The following is a 20,107-nucleotide window of genomic DNA, read 5'->3' as shown; positions in this document are numbered from 1 at the left end:
ATGGAACAGCCAGTGCCAGTGTGATTAAAGATCATTAGGGGGATTGATCGGTTGTTAGCCAGCTGATGTGACACTGACTGCAAGCTGTCATGAACAGCAGAGTGAGCTTTGACCCCAGACTGACACTCGTCTTGTTTCTGATCTGACTTGTCCTGCTAACTCCCTCCTCCTCGTCCGCTGTCAGCCTCTCCCTCACCTCCTCCCTGGGACTATTCTTCACTTTCTGATGCTTGTTATATACCCACGAGTCCCTTCTCCATCCTCACTCTGTGTCTGTCGACCCAAACATGCCCTCGTTAGTGTTCTCCCCCTCCTCCTCCTCCTCCTCCTCCTCCTCTGCTCTCCAGCCTCCCCCACCTGCGAGGCTTGCCGTTCTCGTCCGGTGGGATGACAGTGATGTGGATCTTGTGCGCGGTGCGGAGCAGCCTGGTCCTCTCCTCAGGGCTCAGGTGAACCAGCGAGTGTCCGCACAGCCGCACCACACGAGCCCACAGCTGCAGGCCTCCGCTCTCAGCGTAGCAGAACCGTTGTAGCTCCGTTACGAAGCCCTCCTCGTTCATCAGGAAGCCGGGCTGCCCCACTCCGTCGCGCAGAGGCGTGACCTCCAGTGCTTCACAGCCCCGAGTAACCAGCTGTAGAGGAGCAGACCAGGATGAATGAATCAGAAAGACACAAACCTCCCATTGGAAAATATCAAATCAGGCCACAATCACTCACCTCTAGCCTCTGCACCACCTCTCGTATGTCCTCCGCCTGGGTCTCCATCACAGAGATTGACACCGACTCCCCGCGCTCATAGTAGATGTCCAAGCAGGGGCCCCCCTCCTTTGTCTCTGTCACCGCCTTCCAGCCAATGACATCGCGACAGGAGCAGTTGAACACCACTCTGCGCGTGCACCTCTCAATGAGCACCACCGACTCGGCCGACACCCCCAGCAGACAGGGCAGCTTGTGCTCTACCGCCTCCCATTCATCTCTGCTGTTAACCATCACTGCCCACACCAGTGCCCCGGCACTGTGCATCTCCGCTCCTTTAGCGCCCTTCAGCTTGTCCTTGCGCTTGCCGCCCAGGGAGAGCAGCGGGAACTTGGTGGAGGAGTCGATGGGCGTGGTGGTCACGTAGTTCTCTGCCAGATCCTTCAGGTACTCCTGACGTGTGCGAGTGGCCATGGAGCGAAATTTCTCAGACTTCTCCGCTGCGTTCTCGGCATTCACTGCCTTCGCCAGGAGGAAGTCTCTGAAGGCAGGTGAGCGAGGGAATCGGGCACCCTTAGGGAACAGAGGGCCAAATAATGGCATGTCTTTAGAGCGTGTCACAGCCACCCTGAGAGGGAGAGAGAAAAAGGGGAATGACAGAGTAAGAGAGAGGGTACAGCAGAAGCATTCAATCTATGTCTTGCAGGAGAGTGTTGTGGAGCTCTGCTGCGGTGCACGACTCTGTTTCCCCTGAACTGCCAACAACAACCAAGATGTGGTCAAAACACTCACAATGGTACCTGTTTTTACACTGATTCACACAGATATCATAAAAATATGATGATGAAAATGTTCTCTGAATTCTATTTGTGTCTTTTCCTCAAAGCTTAGATCTTTTCATCCCTTTTTTTAGTTCACTACTTTTCATACAACAACATGAAGAAGAGGATAAATTCATTGTCTTCAGAGATTTTAGTCTGCAAAAGGAGGGGGAGAAAATATATAGGCCTATTGATTTTTCAATCAATTCCTGAGTATTAATGTAACAGAAATGGTATAACAGTCAAACCTGTAATATGTGTTGTCCGAGCAGGGCTCGTGGACCTGAATGATGATGAAGACATGCTGAAAATGGGAGCGGATGGACTTTGGAGTGAAGGGCAGAGCGCCTGGTTCCTGGAACACGATCGTCACGATGTCGTTACCGATGTGTCGCTTCCTCAACAACTGAAGAGACAAAACAGGAACACAGAGAAATTAATCGAACTAGCTGTAATTACAGTAAAACTCGAACTAAAGACACAACAAGCCACATCTCACTCAAACAGTTTGCTGTGCCGTATACGTTTTGATTATTATGTTTTGGCTGTTTTATTCTAATTATTTCTTATTATAGCTGGATGCAGTGATGTTGTTACTACAGTCTATCATTTACTGTAGTGCAAGTGTATGCATTTGTTATTCATGTGCCTTTTCAAATAAACAACAAATAACGATAAAAATTATAAAAAATCAATCATGTTAGTGTAAGTAAAGGTTAACCTGTGCTTGCATGTCGTTCGTTAGATGCCATTTAAATTTTTTTTTTTTTTATCAAACTGTTTGTTTTGCTTCTGCTATAAGAAAGCTACATCAACATCCATGCTCTGTAAGGCTGCAACATCTAGTTCTGACTGTGTGCACGCTCTAATTTAAGGGGGCGGAGCCTCAGAAGAAGCAACAAAGGGAGGTGTGTACGTGTTTGAATGTTGAGTCCAAATATCAACAATCTTTCTCAAGAATGGCAGACTACGCCTTTAATTAATTAAGCAGCTCTAAATACTATTATGTCTTCCACTTCTTTAATAAATTAAAAAATCCCATTAAATATAAATTAATTTAGAATCAAAAATTACAATATATAAATACAGATTTAACTGTGGATTATTTACTAAAACTGCCAAAACCCAAATTGCTGCAGCCAAAAAGCAGACAGTTTAAAGAAGCTTTTCTGTGCTTTATCACTTCTATGTTTTGTTTAATTTAAACCTTTAATCTACATTAGTATGTCCTGTCCAGTTTCTTTGTAAATGACAGAAAACAGGCTTAAACCACAGGCTGCATATTAAGACACGACAGCCAGCTGAACAGGAAGACTGCCCGAGAGGCAACAGTGAATATGTTCATGGTGGGAGTGAACACTGGGGGGCAGGATTTTCATGTCATGCTTGTTGCAGAGCACAGAGGCTTTTTCTAAAGCTTTTACTAAAGCATGACAATCTGAACAGAGATGAGTAATGACGGTTGTACAGAGACTGATTCAATCTTTTAAAGAGCGGAGGAGAAGCATTTGAGGGAAATTATAATTCTGTGGACTCTAACTTGGTTTTGGAAAAAATGATCCTGCGGCACAAAGAGCAGGAAGAGGAAACCAAACGTCACGTCTTTGTCAGGTCAGGGTTTATTTTACCTGCTGCGTGTTGTTGGCTGTGTAGGGCAGCATAGTGGACACATGAAACATAATCTCGTAGTCCTGGTAGCGTGTGTAGAGGGAATGAGTTCCAGTTGAGTCCGCTGCACAAACACGAGGACACACAGAGACAGGTAGAGATTTAGCAGTCAACGTCAGTGAATGAGTGACTGAATTCAAACTGTCACAGCCGAGCTAAAATCTGTCCCATTTGCTGTTCTCTGCTGCTCCCTGAAGGGAAAACAGCTCGGAGATAATCAGCAGTGACTATGCTATTTTGCAGGCATTACTCAGATTACATGTGGCTAGATAAGAGTTATCTTAGGCTTTCAGTGGTGCACTGATGCCCTTTGGATAATGGTGCTGCGACAAGGTGAGATACAGCCAATAGATCTGGGTGGAGCACATGTTTTCAGCTCACTCTTGTTGTCCAGCTGAGCTCGGTATTTCTCCCAGCCCTTCAGCCGCACCCGCCCCCCGAGCAGATCCAGAAACTCCTCAAACGCCGGTCCGGAGCTCTCGTTGTTGTACATGTCTTCCTCTGAGCTCTGTCCGGCTCGGCAGTACATCACCCCGACCTTTCGCTGAAAATTCAGCTACATGGGAAGACAGAGAAACAAAGAATTAATTTTCCCATTTGCAAATTTAAATTATTTTTGTAATCAAACTGCCAACTACTCTATTAGAGCTTCCTGATATGGATTCCCCCTTATATGAAATCGTACTTTACACAGAGGTTGTGTTTGCAGCAGAACATTTCTACATGAGTTCCAGCTGCTGAATGCTGACATAGTTCATACAAGGACAATGTTTAGACACTTTATTATTTTTTTTGAACTAGTTAACCTCAAAGGTAGCGCTAGAAGCTACCGATAGTATACTGAGTGGGATTAATGGTTTGGCAGCCTCTGCAACATAATGAGACTAAAGTTTCTATTCATTATTCAGAATATATTTTTAGTGTTTTTCAGACAAATTAACGACTCAAGGACTTTGGGCTTGGGATATGTGAATAAGATTATGTTGAACATGGGCAAATCAACTGTTAATGGAAAAAAAAACTGAAATTAGAACAATTAAATGAAATAATTACACAAGCAATTTGGTACATCACAAAAGAAACACCAACAATATAAAACTCCAATCACTCACAATAAAACATGAGAGTAAAATGAAGTGAGTTTATTGTGTCTTTTACAGTTCATAATCTTGAAAACGTAGCACTAAATTTTGCTGTAGTTCTACATTGTGGTAGAAGTTACTGAAATAACTGCTTTCACACTTTGACCTCTAGACACATCTGATCCACATCTGATGTACACTTTCAAACTGCAGTTTTTCTACGAACACTGATCTGAACACTCAAGTCTGACCTTTAAAAAGAAAGCCTTCTGATGCTATTTGTCACTCTTTAGCATCCTGCAAAGCTTCCTGCCTGACACAAGCCACAGTCTTTAGTATCACAGACGGAGCTTCACTCACCCCCTGTTCATCCAGCTTGAGTAGAGTGTCCCGGACTTTGGGGGAGTTTGAGGCCAAGCGAAGGCAGTGCAGGTTCAGCTCAGGCATGATGAACTCCAGCAGCCTCTTGGGAGACAAGCCTCTGGGGGTCGTGTGACGAGCGGCAGAGGGCACAGACTCCTCCAAGATGGAACCTCGCAGTGTCTTCATCTGAGGAGAGGATTCACACTCAACTCATCCAGTCAAATCAATTTTACACACAGTGAACCTGAGGAGAGCTCTGAGGCGAGAAAAGTGCTGGTTTACCTCCGTGGTGCGAAAGATGATTCTGTAATTGTACTGAGCTCCACTGGATCCTTCTTTCTCCTCTCGACGGAAGCTGATGGCCACCGGACCGAGCCGATCATCCATTCCAAAAAAATTCTGGTGTTCTGTGACAGCATTAAGATCAAGTAATTACACAGAGGAACAATAATGGAAAAACCTACATTTCACTGGGTCAAACAAATGTGACAGCATTGGGCTTAAAATATGAGGCTTTAAAGTCACAGTATACAAATTATTAGGATAGGGAGAAGGGTTGAATCTTATACTTCATTATATGAAAATGAAAGAACCTCCACAGCATCTACCATATGAAGACATATTGTATTTGGGATACACATAACAACATGGAGAAAATATAGCCACTTTATAAAGTCTTATTAAAAACCCTGTTAAAAAAAAAAAAAAAAAAAAAGGTTATTACAGCCACCAAATCAGAGAATCAAAATGAACAAAAATAAAAGCTGACCTGTAGAACACTCTGGTGTGGCACATACCTTTCATGTAGAAATATTTGCGATAGTAATGGGCTCCCAGGTCTGCATGCTCTATGAAGTAGTTGCTCTTGCCCTGCTGTTGGACGTGACTCTCTCTGGGCTCCTCCAGGACAGACACTGCATCGTTGGGGGTCCGCAGGCTCAACCAGAGTCCCCGCCGGCCGTGGGATCGACTCATGCCCACCTGCTCTTCTCCCCCAGTTTCATTACGGAAGTGCGGGCAGCTGAGGAGGAGCTCGTTATCGTTGCCGTCGCCTTCGTCCAGCAGCGACTGCTCCGGGTCATCTGCGTTGCCCCCGTTGCCTCCGCCGCCCTGTGCAGGTGAGGACGGGGTGGACTGGGAGAGGGGGCGCAGCTGGGAGGCAGCAGAAGCCCCTGAGGTGATATTCTTTTTGCGTCCAATGCTGTCTCTGTTCGTGGCCGCCTCGGTGAGGTCAAACAAGATGCTCTGAACATCATAGTGGGCAAAGTTCCTCACCCAGGCGCCGCCCCCGATGTTGTCATACGGACCTGGCTGAGGGATCTGAGGGGGCAGCTTGGACTTTTTACTAAGACCTTCAGGCTTGGGCGGCTTTGCAGGTTTTGGGGAGTCCCCTATTGAAGCGGACAGCCCACGAAAGAATCCATCAGGCTGTGGAGGGTTGCCCTGCAGTCCTAACAGCAGGAAAGGGTCTTTGAAGCGGAGGGCGTTTGGACTCAGGGGCCCCTGGTCATCTGCCCTCTGCTCCTGGGCTTGAGTCTGTCTCTCCAGTGAAGACAGGCTGCCGTATTCCCTGTGTAGCAGCACTCCCGAGTCGCCCTGAGCCCCCGCACCCACCTTCTCACCAACCGCTCGAGCTGCCTTCCCTCCTCCCTTTCCGGAGGAGTCCAGGTCTCCTAAGGTCACATCGCTGTTACTCCTCTGCATGATGTGGCCCCGGCCCACCCCCCGCAGGCTCAGCCCCACTCGGCTCGGAGTGAGGCTGTCTCCCTCGGCTCCCTCGCCGTCCCTCCTGGGTGGCCACTCCACAACACCTGCCTCCCGTTTGGGGTCAAAGTTGACGGTGGCAATAGGCGGCCGCACATTCTGACGGCGAAACTTGCGGATGAAGAGGTCGTCTGACTGCATGGTGCCTGAGAAACCGACTCCAGTCCGGTGATGATTTGTCCAGTCGGGTGTGGAGAATTCTTTTGCTCTCCCAGTTAAATTCCTGTCCTGGTCCCTATGGTGCTTGGTGTGCACAAAGATGAGTAAAAGCAACAAATACAGTCCTCATTCACACCACTGACGATCATAGATGCCTCTGTGAGATGCCACACTGTGTCAATGAGTTCTCGAATGTGACTGATGAAGACAGAGAAGAAAATGCAGCTGTTGCTTGGTGCGGGGGTCCATCCAGGTGTGCAGATGTGTGTTTGGGTGGTGCTCCAGTTGCGGAGTGCTCCTTCCTGTGGAGTGAGGATGAGAGGATCATCACTGGAGCCCGACTCTCTGTCCTCTGTGTGGGAGAGGCTCTGTGCGTATCGAACCTAACATGGCATCCATTCGTTTGCACTCTTCAGTGCCTGCAGCCTCCCTTTTGGTTTCTTCCACTTGCCACCTGGAGAGGAAAAGAGAGACAGAAATGACACTTTCAACCTCATCTTCTTCACTCACTCACCCACAATGCTATCATCTTAATTGACAGCTTTACAGTCAACCCATAGCAGCTTGTCAGTTAGCACCCAGAAACACTTAGCGGAGAAGAATGGCTTTGATAAACAAGTATTGAATTCCAACAACAAAGTGGCGAGCAGGTCTGACGTGTGTTTTATTGTTGGGTAATGCCTCGTACCTCTGTGTTCTCTCATTATTATTCTTTCCTTTAGACACTTTCCGTTCCAAAGTTTCCCAAAATAGTTTCATAGCAAACTTAATGCTGACCGCATCCACCCTGCACACGCTCACAATAGACAGCATTAACAGAGGGGAGGTGGCCTTCCTGGCTTACTGACAGTGTGCCAGTTTACGAGAGAAATAAGTGCAAGCTGGCTCTCAGCCTCACATACATTCACACACAAACATTGTTGTAGCTTATGCCTGCACCAGGATGTAAAAGAAAATATCAGTCATGACAACATGTTATTACTTTAACTCAAGAGGTGAGGTGTCATTTAAAGACAACGGCTTTTTACTAAAGCCTATGAAGCTTCTCTTTTTTTTTTTTTTTTTTTTAAAGGTCCAAACAGAATTCACCGTTTTAAGTTCTGCTAGCAACTTACCCACAAAGTGGATTTTACTTCAGGTAAAGATCGGCCTGTTCCCGTCATCATTTGTCGCTTGTGCCCTGTCTTTGACCAAACTGACGTCAATCAACTCTAGCTGAAACCTTTTGTCGCTCTCAATAAGGTATGAGGCTTCTTCCTGTGTCGTTTTTTCACATGCATACTCTCTAATGCTTGCAGCCTAAAGAGCAGGTGCGATGGTGCAGAGCAGCTACAAGAAAAAGCTACACACACACACACACACACACACACACACACACACACACACACACACACACACACACACACACACACACACACACACACACACACACACACACACACACACAGAGTTGTGTTTCCATCACTTCAGAGGACGTTATATTGACTTACACTAATTTCCTGGGTACTTACTCCAAGTCTTCATCTTTAAATTTAATGGTTCATGTTATGATGGCTTGCGTTCTGCCCCCAAAAAGGGAGATGAGTCCCCACATAACTGTAAACTGACTTATGTCCTCACAACATAAGTAAAACGAATACACACACAGCACAAAAATGCCATAGAGTAAAGTGAGGAAGTCACAAGAAGTCTTTGTTTCGTCTCCTCGCCTGCTCTCACACTCTCTCTATTTCCTCAAAGTGAGAGAAGATAATACGTTTAAATTTTACAATGAAATGCCTCTAAAAAACATACAGAAGATGAGTGACTGTTGTCAGGATCGGAGTTCATCAGTAGTTTCAAGACTGTGTCAAGCTATGCTGATGAGTGCCGAGGTGTTTACGTTATATCATCTACAAGACTTGGTGACACTTGGCGCTCTCTGTCAGCAGGAAGTGCTGTTAAAACTCAAGAGGATTCTGTCTGCTCCTCAAAAAGAGGAAACGAGGCCTGTATTACACTTGTATTTTTGTTTTAAACCAACTGATTCTGCATGGGATCAATGTCAGCACTGTCTTCTGTGCCTGCTTTCTGATTAGTTGTGGTAGTAGAGGACAACAATGATCCAGATTTTTACACGAGCATATAAATGCTTGTGTTGTGTTCAGACTATATGTTATATTTGATCTTAAGCGCTAACTTTAACTTGTTAGTTCTCTAATTCATTAACATTTTGAAGTCTCTACAGCAGAGGGACACAACTCGTTTCCAGTGAAGAGCAAAAAATGTATCTGGATTAAGGGCCACGGGCCCAAAAATAAATGTTTATGTTATGTGAAATTACCTTTTATTAAAATGCAACACATTTTACACCAAATTTACATTTCAAATCTAAAATAAAACTTTTGTTTAAAACATAAAGCATCCATATGCTTCTTTTTAGGAAAACAAGCATGTTGTGGCATGCCAAAACATAAACAATGTGGGCCAAACTTGGCCTGTGGGCCCCTAGTTGGTCTGCCCTGCTCTACAGACGGACAAACAGGAATATGTTGGAAGGCCTTGGTTTTTCTCCCCGACAACACAATAGCCTGATCCTGTGTTGATTTACCTCTCAGCAACAAGCATCTTCACCTCAGACGATCATGTTTTGGTTTTAACCATTTATATCAACAATTAAACACATTCTTGTTTGGTGGTGTGTCTCTGCTCGTGTAATGCTTAAAAAAACAAGCAGATTGTTGCTTTGCTCATTATCCAGCATTCAAATAACCACCATGTTCAATTTGTTTGTAATCATTGTAGAATGTAAATGCCTCTGCAGGTTATTTAATCCCAGTAATTTTCCGTAACAATACAGAGGACATGCCCTTTATGTCGTCAGTGGTACCTCTGGCTTGGGTGTATGCAGCCTTTACACAAAAGGTTTGTCTTACAAACAGGCTGCGGTCCCATATGATTGAATGATATGTGTAACAACGGACTATAAAATGACTTCTTTGTCTGCCTGAACTGATGTGAGGCTGATTATTTTGTGTACACGTGACAAACAGACGGTGCACCGCAGTATTGAAGGACAATCAAAAAAAACATATTTTAGCATCTCTGATTGATCCAGGCTTCTCTCGCCGTGACAATCCAAGACATTTCCGGCCATGTGTGGTTCCCCATTACACACAAGCCCCGGCTCACATAAAGCAGCCTCTGTGCACTGTCTACATGGTGCCAGGGATTCTGACATTAAAAACCAGCTCATGTTTCTCTCTGGGAACTTTCAAATGTTCTCAAACATCATTACCCATGTGGGCAAAAAGGATGCTGCGTATCTGCAACCATTAGGTGTAGCATCATCTGCATGATTCACAATGCCTTGAACAAGTGTGAGCAATCAATTCTCTCCACTGTCTCAAAGTGGGCACGCAGATTACTGGCAGCAGCTTCTTTTTTGAAAATCACAGATTGCCTTCATGTTGTTACAACAATCTGAACTTCCAGGCTCAGTCAGAAACACTCCTGCTCTCCACCAACACATAGCGCGGGCTGAACTTGGACACGTATCACTCACTTCCTCTGTAACAATCACATGTTCCTGAGCTTCTTAAGACCCCCAACCCATGAATCAGTCCTTGTTTCCATAGCAACCTGCCTGGTGCCACCCTCTCTATGTGGTATCCAGTCCACCAGAGCTTTATAATAACCCTGTTTACACAACTGAAATGGCTTGACTTTTCTAAAAAAAAAAAAGCCCCTGACAGATGCTGTTTGTGACAGAAACCTTGGTCACATTCTTCAGAAAACTACAATAAAAAATAACAAGCGCAAACAAGGCAGAAAAATGACAATATCATTTACCTTAAAGCATTTAAAACACAACAGATGATGGTTCTCAGGATGGATCATGAGCTCCAGAGTCAGAAACAGATGATGTGTATTAGATCTATATAGATTTGGTGGCTGCCGAACTATAAAAGTAACTTCAACCTGAATTTTCACCAGAATTTTATCAATTTGGTATAATAACATTTGGAAAGTCTGGAAGAGCCCCACGATTTAATTATTTCATTCGCAGTCAAGTTAGCATAGGGCTAAACTTGAAGGAAGCCAGCTCAATTAGCGAAAGTCTCTGGTGCATATGCTTTGCCCATGTAGCATGTTCAGTAGGCATTCATGGAGCCAGCGTGGGAATGTCTCACCAGACACTAGATTTAAAAACTCAGATATCTACAGATCTCTGAAAGACAGGCAGGGGAAGAATTAATCAGCAATGTGTGAACTCGTTTAGCAAGGGCTTGAATGTAAAAGACAATAATTCATATGTAAAAGTCCGCACTAGCTTTAAAGCAGTCTGTACAGAAAGAAAACACTATTATACCTCCTACAATCCAGCTGGATGCTGAGCCTCATAGAAAACACGTACAAAACTGAAAAACATGAGAGAAAATGTGAAGGTGGCACAAGTTAAGATATTTTTCATCACTGTGTGAGGGTAATAGACACATTCTCTTTGAATCAGAATCAAGTAAAAACACATAAAGTGTCTCTTTCTGAAAGAGTTTCTTTCTTATAGTAATTTTCTTACCATTTGTAATATGTGATGTCTTCAAGCAGATGTTCATTGATCCAGAATAGTATTTAAAATTCACATTACCAGCCCCTCTGACTGAACAGAAACTGTCCTTTGTGTTACCGCTATAGAGAAGTGTGCTATATACCTTATGTAGAAGTACAAAGTCAAGAGGAACTGCAGTGTTTTGTCCCTGCCCCCTCAAGTTTCTGCTCAATTTGTTTGAGAAGCCGTTGTTTGTAAATTCAGTGCTGATTATTTAAATGTCACCGTGCAGTACTTCCTCCCAACACAAATCGACAAAGCTTTGTCATTTAAAACAGCAACGCCTTGATCCACAAGACTCTGCTATCCAAGAAAAAAAAAATGCACAAATTATTAATAACCAGCTTAATGTTTTTCCCAGGATATCTCTAGCTGAACAATCTTCTGAACAAATATGAGTCTGGCTCAAAGCAAATAATACGATCATAAATGGATAATTTCGTAATAGCAGGACTGACTGAGTGGCAATACAAAAATAACTTTATTACTATTATTATTATGATGGCTTCAGACAATAAACAACGAGGGGAAGTTTGTTTTTTTCAAAAGCTTTCAGTACGGCTGCTGCTGGTCAGATTGTAAATGTGCATGGTTTTTGTTGCGATGATTCTCACTGGGTACCTTCGACAGTGAGGTTACCTTTAGGTGCAGTTTATTTGTCTGTTTATCAGCAGGATTATAGAAATATAACTGGCTTGACTTTCATGAAATCAAATTTTTATGATTTCATAATTTTCATGAAAGGGTGTAACATAAGCAGAAGAAGCAATACAATTTTGAAGCGGATCCAAATCACTTTCGTTAACATTGTGTGTCAGGGTATTTTGCCTATTAAAAGCCATACATCTGAAAACCGTGCACTTTAGATGGTAATGAAGCTCAATCGTGAAAAACATAATATATTATAGAAATACAATGACTCACAATACAATGACTGTGTCACAATACACACTCTCGTGTACCAGTAATCCTCTGGGATACACATGTACTTACTCAAACTTAATACAACAAGAAGTCATTACGGAGTATTTGGGTACAGAAGATTCACAGGAGAAAATGAGAACTGGTACAGTTGTAACATGACCAAAATTATAAATATATAGTTGTGGCTGCTGATTTGCAAATCATAGAAGAGTGGACTATTGGCCTTGGAGGAGCTGTGCACTCTCCGAGGGCCCTTTTAGGTTGAAACCTGTTTCCAGCACAAAAAACAATATTGTAATGTTTAATTCTTGGCTTCAGTATGAATCTCTTCAATCACTTTTGCCGTACTGAACTGAAATAAATACACAGTGTTTATGTTTTCCCTAAAACTAAAGAAGACTAACATCTTCATTATAGAGCAGCTGCATCATTTTCTAATATAATAAGTACATGTACAATAGATCACTGTTCATGCACATTATTTTCAAGAGATATCAGGTAGCAGCACACATCAGCTTTCCTTTCTTCTGTACAAAGAAGCAACTACTCCGTACACTAATCCATCCACAGTGTGCACACGTTTCTCCATGTCAGTCGGAGTAGCAGTTGATGAAAACCATGCTTGACCCCCAATGCTCCCTGAGCCACAGAAACCACTGAAACACGTTGTATTAAATGGCTCTGGAGAGGCGCTGCACAGAATTGAATCTGGTGATCTTTTGGAATGATTTACATTTCTATGATCTGGCTGTTTTACCATATACACTTCCATATGTCCTCTGTGTCTCTGCAACCGTAAGAAAAACCTGAGTCCTTCTCCTGCCTTTTATCCACATCCTTCTGGACATAACTGGTCTGACTGTGTCAAAACAGCTGTATGATTAGTAGTGCTATTCAAGTTCTGGATTCATTAAAAAATGATAGGCAGAATAAAACTGTTTTCTTCTGGCAGAGATTCAGTTCAGGGGGGATGACCCAGACATGTAGCTGATGCACTCCAGGATTTTTTTCAAAGCTCTGGAACATCCACTAAGACCACTGGGAGGCTGCTGCCTGCTGCCCTCCGCAGACTCCCTACCAGAGCCGGTCTGCGTCCCTGAGAAACTCAATAATGCATGTAGACAGCAGTGTTTAATCCTCCGTCTCAGAACTTAAAACTCAGCCGGTGGACAGTGATGATCTCAGTATTGTGCTAACATACTCTCGTTAAACTAGACTTTACTTTAGTGCTGAAAAATCTTGTGTCCGACAGAAGTTAAAGGTGTGCCCGAAATGTCAAATTACACAGTGGTGCAGCATAATTTAAAGTCCCCCTCCATTTAAAAACGTAATTTGGTAAATGTTTGAGTTTGAGTTGAGTTGAGTTTAAGTTTCACTGTACAGACGGATATATGGATAATGTTGTCCCTCTGAAGAAGAGAGTAATGAATCAGAGGAAGTTGTCTTCATGGTACAACTCACTAGAGTTAAACTGGTGGACTGCATTGCCCATACTGTACACTGAATATTAAATTTTTGTGATTAGACATCATCATTATATCCAGTGTTTGGACATTTGAAATACAAAATATTTTTTCACAGAATCTGGATTTTTAAATAAGAGGGGAGGCATTGTTTTTATCTGAAAATCACATTAGACACTAATTATTATTTAAAGCAGATTATTTTTATAGATATCTTCAAATATGCATTGAAGAAAATCTTTAAGGACTCCATCTACTGTTTCTTGGACAACATTGTCTTTTTCCTTTTGCACCAGATTCACTTTAAGGGCCATTACTGCCCAGGGTAAATGTTTGGTTAAACTGATTATAGTAAGTGTGTCCCACTTCCACGTTAAGTCCAGGACAAGGTTAATGAGCCTCTAGTGTACTATGTTAGGACACAAGAGGAAGTCAGAGTCATATCAAACATGCACCGTTTTGGGGAAGTCACGGCCACTTGACTTATTCTGCACCCGCTCATGTAAGTCTGCGTCCTGTGAAACAGGAAGACATGAGTGACTTCTGAACCGAGAGGATGGGTGTCGTCATCATTTCTACTCAACAATTCCACACCTAAAGTAGAGAGGATGCCACACTGCAGCATGAATGAGCAGATTCTAGCTTTCTGCCAGTCACTGAAGTCAATTCAACCTTCAGCTCATGGGCTTTTATCATAATTACCGCTGATGGTGCAGTCATTTGAGGAGTTTAATGGTAAAAGATAGCGTCCTGATCTTGACGACTGAGATTTGATCTGTTTTACCTTCGGGTGAATCTGCAGCAATCGGCTTAACAGCTTAGCAGCAATTAGATCTGATCAGCGACAAAAGTTGTGCTCTTACTGCAGGCTTATCACCTCTATCACATCAGGTTGCCGCAGTTGTTTAGACCAGTGACTTATTGTTCTGCTTGTCGAAGATGGAGTTGTGAAATGCACATCTTGCCTGCTCATATGTGATGAAAGCCTTTCATGGCAGCAAATGGTTTTACATTATTATTATTATTATGACAATTATACATGAAAATGGAAAAAAAAACAGCAGTAATAGTAACATTTGGCAACATGCACATTACTGCACTTCAGTAGTTTTGTTTTAAAGGTGCAATATGTAAGATTTTTAGTTTATAACGTTCAAAAATGATCTGAATTAATCCACAGTGTTAAGAAACAACAGTGGTAATGTGGAGTCAGAGACATCTATGTATTGTGTTGCAGAGACATCTACTGAAGTTAGCATGCTGACCAACCAGCACCGGCCCATACAGCATGTAATACCATTTTGTACGGTGAATCACAAGTCGTAAAAACACTGTTGATAGGCAATGGCAAAGTGGACAGCGCGTAGAGGTCACACAGGCTAACAATTTAGCAAGCTAACAGGCAGGTAATGTAATGCAGGAAATGAAAAGGCACAGAGGGCAATTATGTGGCCTTTGAGAAGATCAACATTTCCCTCTGGTGTAGGCTATTATCAAAGTTATGAAGAAAAACCCTGCATGACTAATGTTACAATAAATTAGCTTAATAATCGTTTAAAAATGAACTTCTAGGGCTTCTGCCGTTTCTGTAAACATCAGCAAACATAACCTGTGAACTTGAGGCTTAAAGAAAATTTCAAGTTCTGACGTCATGAATACGAGGGGGGCCGTTCATAAGGACTCTTCTCATGTATATCGTGAATACAACCCCATCTAATCACAGAAAAACATATAGCCACCAACTACATGGAGGGAAACAACGTAATAATTTATCCCAAACTCCCAAAACTTTGAGGGCTGTACTGAGGGCAGACTGACCGAATGGAAATTGACTCATTATCGCCTCTAAATGTACATAGTGGTATTACAAGTTGGGACTTAAATCCTACATATTGCACCTTTAACGCTGGCCTCTTCCTTTTTAAAATGTCCACTTCGTAGTCTCAGGGTCAGCTGCTCCTGTGTCACTGTCTCTCCTTATAGTTAAAAGCTGCCGAACGATTCTTAACCACAAGATCTAAATCAACTCCTAATAGTGATTGATTTTGGGAAATTTAAAGCCATGCTCAGTCTCACTCTCCTTATTGATCGTACTCAACCCTGCTACTTTTGAGATCAGGTTGCATTCCTGCTGCCGAATATGTGACACTGAACTGAAGCAGCTGCAGTGCTTTTAGGAGAGTAAATGTGTATTAATGTGGCTGGATCTGATTCAGAAAATGAGTTCACTCTAATGCCCTACACTTGCTTCAGGCATCCTCAATCTTCCTCACCAAACTCCCCCCACTGCACACACACACACGCACGCACGCACACACACACACACACACACACACACACACACACACGCGCACGCGCGCGCGCACACACACACACACACACACACACGCGCACGCGCGCGCGCACACACACACACACACACACACACACACACACACACACACACACACACACACACTGCGGACAGTGAATTGGGCCAAGTCTAGAGGCTTCTAAGCGGCTGGTGCTGCTGCACTGTCTTTTTTTTTTGCGATGTGTTTTATCTCTCTTCTTCATTCAAACTGTTTTGCAAACGTCAGTCAGAGCTATTGGTCCCCAAAGACACATAAGCCTGCATCCCCGGCACCTGGTGCTCAATGGGCCGATATAAAAAAAATAAGAGGATGACTGTGAGGGCAAACAAAAAAACAGCAGGTTTGTGAAGAATCTAAAAAAAGATTTATACCATTAATGAGATTAACACTTTGCTATGACAGAAGCTAGTCTTTAAGCCAACAAGTACGACCAGTTGGATCCTGTCAATGATAATCTTTCATGCGAGCATTTTTGCCTTTTAATATTATAAATTTATCATGACTGGTCATTGAATATTTGCTCTTCAGGGTGATGCAGAAGCTGTTGGTGAAGATTTCCTTCAAATATAACAACCGAAGGATCACAGCTTGATCCTAAAAAATACACAAAGCCACCACTTCACCTGTTATTTCAGCTATTCGTCTGGTCAGTTAAAGCATATCTACAATAGCTGAATCTTACTTATTTATTTTATCGTCATAAGATAAAAAAAAAAAAAAAAAGAAGTTTTGATAGCAAAATTAAGTGAAAATACTAGATGTGTGTCAGCTTCGCTGTATGGCTCTGTTGTAATGGTTATCTGTGGAGGTCACGGCTTCCATATGCTCTACAGGATGAACTGGCCTCTCCACACAATAACATACCTTTAATTTCATGGAGTGCTGCTCTGCTTCAGATGTGTCCTTCAAAAATTGAAAATAAGTCTTCTGCCTCATACATTATTAATGAGGCTGGGCGAAAGGGGGGGTTGAGGGTTGGCATGATGTTAATTATTCATTAGTTGGTTGCTCCCTTGTCCACTCTCGTACCACTGAGGATGCACGCGCAGACGCTGGAGGTCATTTGTTACGATTTATAACCAAGTCTGCGTCTGACTTCTGTGTCTCGTGTCATACAGTAAATGGTTGAGGTCATCTTATGTGTGACTTCAGTGGTGTCTGGGCCATTTTCAGTTCGTTTTTTTTTTTTTTATATATCTTTTCGTAAGTAGATGCAGTTTTACTTAGAAAACAAGCTGCTAGAATGTGGAAGAGTCAAATAGTCAGAGCTGGGAGTCAGAGCAGAAAGTTTAACGAATCAGTGCATGTAAACATGATTTGCATTATTTTAACTCGGTGAACCTCCCCCTCAGTTAGTGGAAGCATTTTTAGAGAACCGCCTTCGATGGCATTGTCCACACTACAACCTCACTTCCTCTACTAATAAATAGTACAATTTAATACTGATGCATTCAAATATAAATTTCAGTACTATTGTTTCTATTGTAAGCTACGTGCTGTTAACCCACAGCTACCTAACTCACGCTATTGTTTGACATGTTATGTGCTGTGACATCAACACTGTGTGCTAGCAGAGCACTGCCACATCCTGTATATCTGAAAATACACCTTGTGGCAGGCTGCGAGTGTGACGGAGAGAGTCAAGGCCTGAATGTGAGAGAAGGTTTCAGAGCATGTGTGTCTTTGTGTGCATTTGCTGACTCTATAAAACAGTGGCCGTGCCTTTTAGATGTGGCACACTGTCCACACAGTCACAGGAAGAGCAGCTGTCCCTCTGCAACTGCCCTGTGCGTGTGTGTGTGTGTGTGTGTGTGTGTGTGTGTGTGTGTGTGTGTGTGTGTGTGTGTGTGTGTGTGTGTGTGTGTGTGTGTGTGTGTGTGTGTGTGTAAGGGGGGGAGGGTGTGTGTGGGTGTGACAGGGAAAGGAACTGACCCTCAGCTTCATGACTGCATCTATTATGTTGAGTTCAACGGCTCACTGTTACCCCCTCCGTCATCTGTGTGACCAGTTCTGAGGCGGAGGAAACGACATCACTCAATATTGCTTTAATAGCACTCTGAAGTGTGACTCTACCTTGTCTACTGTCAGGAGGAAGAGACGCCGACCTCCTCTGCTTCCTCGCTGTCCCTATTGTCCACTGAAATGTAGCCGAGGGCTCGTGAAATGACTGCAGCGCCAACACGACCCAAACTGGGCCCCATTTTTCAGCTTAAAATCTTTGTTTGTGGGAGCAAGTCGAACCCAAAGCTCTCAATAAGTGTTGTGCTGGTCCATCAGCGGGGACAGGCCACTCCTAAATGGTTGCCATTAGACTTACAAGCTACACTGGTTCCGTCTATGCCCATTATGATCTCAGAGGACACAAATTGCTGTCATTATTTTAGAAATAGACTAATGTCTCTTGTTGACTTTCACAGCAAAGATGTCTCCCATTAGGTCATTCTTTCTGATTTTCCAGCGAGACCACACACCTACACCAACACCGAAATCAAGGTCGATACAAGTCAGTGAGAAGATTACAGCTCTTACTTCTGATATAACGAGGAGAATTTCTGTATGAGATGCTTCTTGTTATTTAGAATTTTTCGCCCCTATGTATTATACATTTTCCTGTCCTACCATTTCTTCTTATTTTTTCCTTCATGGTATAATATACAAATATTGTTAGAAATGTACAGTTAATAACAAATCTACGCATTTTTGCAAGAAAGTATAAAAAAAAAAAAAAAAAAGTTGGAAAAAGCAGCCGTAGTGTAGTGTTGGATGCACTGCACCTCTAAAGCAACTCTTCAGAAAACTTGCACCTTTACTTTGATGCTAACATAGTGACGATAAGCATCGAGCTAAAATTGTGAGGGAAAATCTTGCTTACAAACTGTTTTCAGGGGGGTTCACTGTACATTTGCATATTGCAGGCCTTTGCTGCAGTTCTCTTCTGCCTGGTGGCCTTGTGTCATTTACACCAGCAGCTCTGCACCTTCTGACCTACATAAAAAAAATAAAAAATAAAACAGCTCTTGCACCAATATGCTAACTACACTGACACTGACAGCGGCTGACTTACGGGAAACGTTCTGTGATGCTATGCACGTAGACTGTGGTCGTAAGAAGGAACAGGTTCTGTGCATCTATGACTTCAGACTCGTAAATGAAAACACACGGCGTGTCGCAAGGAGGCCGCTATGCATTTTGGGAATTACAAGTGAGTCCTAATGCCTGCATGATGATGAGACAGCACAGATGTAAAGTTTATTAATGTATGCCTGGAGCCAACATGATCATTTCTGCTGCTAATGTTTTTCTTCACCAAGTTATAACCTTGACACAACTTCTGTGACTGCCGGGCACATATTTGCGTCACATTAATAAAAAAATAACTCAGAAAAAGGGGAAGTGTGGCAGAATTTGAATTCATAGCAAACGAGAGAAACCAGACCAACTCTCTTCCTTCCTATGCCACGAAGATCACGCCTGTCAGTCAGTTTCCTGTGTGGGGTCGCTGTGCTGTAGCACCAAAAGGTAAACGTGCTCTCTCCTCTCACCTCTTTATCAGCGATGCTAAAAGCAACGTAAATGAAACGGTTGAGGATGCAGTTTCCTCCTCACAGTTGTGACAGAACAAAGAGCCTCTTCAGTCTGAAATAAATACAATGATGATCTCAAAAATGTCCCCAGAATAGAATACTTCATGAGAGTATTTTTAAACTCCCATCAGTGAGGGATGTTTTCTGCCGTTTTGCTCTCCATCGACCGAGCATGGCGATGAAGTGACGTGGTGCGAGCGTGAATGGTTGGTCCTGGTGTGCTTTCAGTGGCTCTGAATGCCCTTGAGTGCACTTCTCCTGTAATAGCATTGAGAACAATGAGAAGGAGCCGCTGCACCGCTTAATGGTTTAATCTATGCATGACATAACTGAGAGGGACATTGTGATTAGGGACAATAATCTTGAATATATTTCTGGAAAGGGGCATTTTACAACATGGACTAAGTTGAGGGATTTTATTCATGTGGGTCGTACTCACAGCAGATGCTTACATAAATATGTCTCATGAAGACAGCCGCTTCCACATATTTTAGGACTATTACGCCAGAGTTTTGTTGTTAGACATGCCTGACTCAGTTACTATTTCTATCTCTTTCTGAATAGAACATACAATAGTTATGAAAACAATTACAACATCATTTATTTAAATATGTCGAAAACATGATTCACCAACACTGATC

The 20,107-nt window shown here is 43.0% G+C and overlaps 1 protein-coding gene across 4 annotated transcripts in view; it reads right to left on the bottom strand.

Moving 5' to 3' along the window:
• The window catches only part of sipa1 (signal-induced proliferation-associated 1), a 34,670-nt gene that overhangs the window by 10,560 nt on the left and 4,003 nt on the right, over window positions 1-20,107 (bottom strand). For 3 of the 4 annotated variants that reach the window (XM_069716484.1, XM_069716486.1, XM_069716487.1), the window contains exons 2-9: window positions 5,428-7,007; window positions 4,913-5,037; window positions 4,628-4,816; window positions 3,567-3,741; window positions 3,146-3,249; window positions 1,766-1,923; window positions 718-1,324; window positions 358-632 (exon numbers count right to left, since the gene is read on the bottom strand). In XM_069716484.1, coding sequence (XP_069572585.1) covers window positions 358-632; window positions 718-1,324; window positions 1,766-1,923; window positions 3,146-3,249; window positions 3,567-3,741; window positions 4,628-4,816; window positions 4,913-5,037; window positions 5,428-6,535 — 2,741 coding nt within the window. In that variant the 5' untranslated portion in view covers window positions 6,536-7,007. Of the gene's footprint in view, window positions 1-357; window positions 633-717; window positions 1,325-1,765; window positions 1,924-3,145; window positions 3,250-3,566; window positions 3,742-4,627; window positions 4,817-4,912; window positions 5,038-5,427; window positions 7,008-11,111; window positions 11,176-20,107 lie in introns of those variants that run through there. The other variant, XM_069716485.1, reaches the window with a different exon arrangement.

The sequence above is a fragment of the Brachyistius frenatus genome, unplaced genomic scaffold (genome assembly GCF_029030835.1).
Source record: "Brachyistius frenatus isolate BFR_SWC_R1_liver_20210118 unplaced genomic scaffold, ASM2903083v1 Contig_157, whole genome shotgun sequence".
Taxonomy (NCBI): Eukaryota; Metazoa; Chordata; class Actinopteri; family Embiotocidae; genus Brachyistius; species Brachyistius frenatus.
Note: the sequence above shows the minus strand (reverse complement) of the source record. Positions and strands in the feature narration are given on the sequence as shown.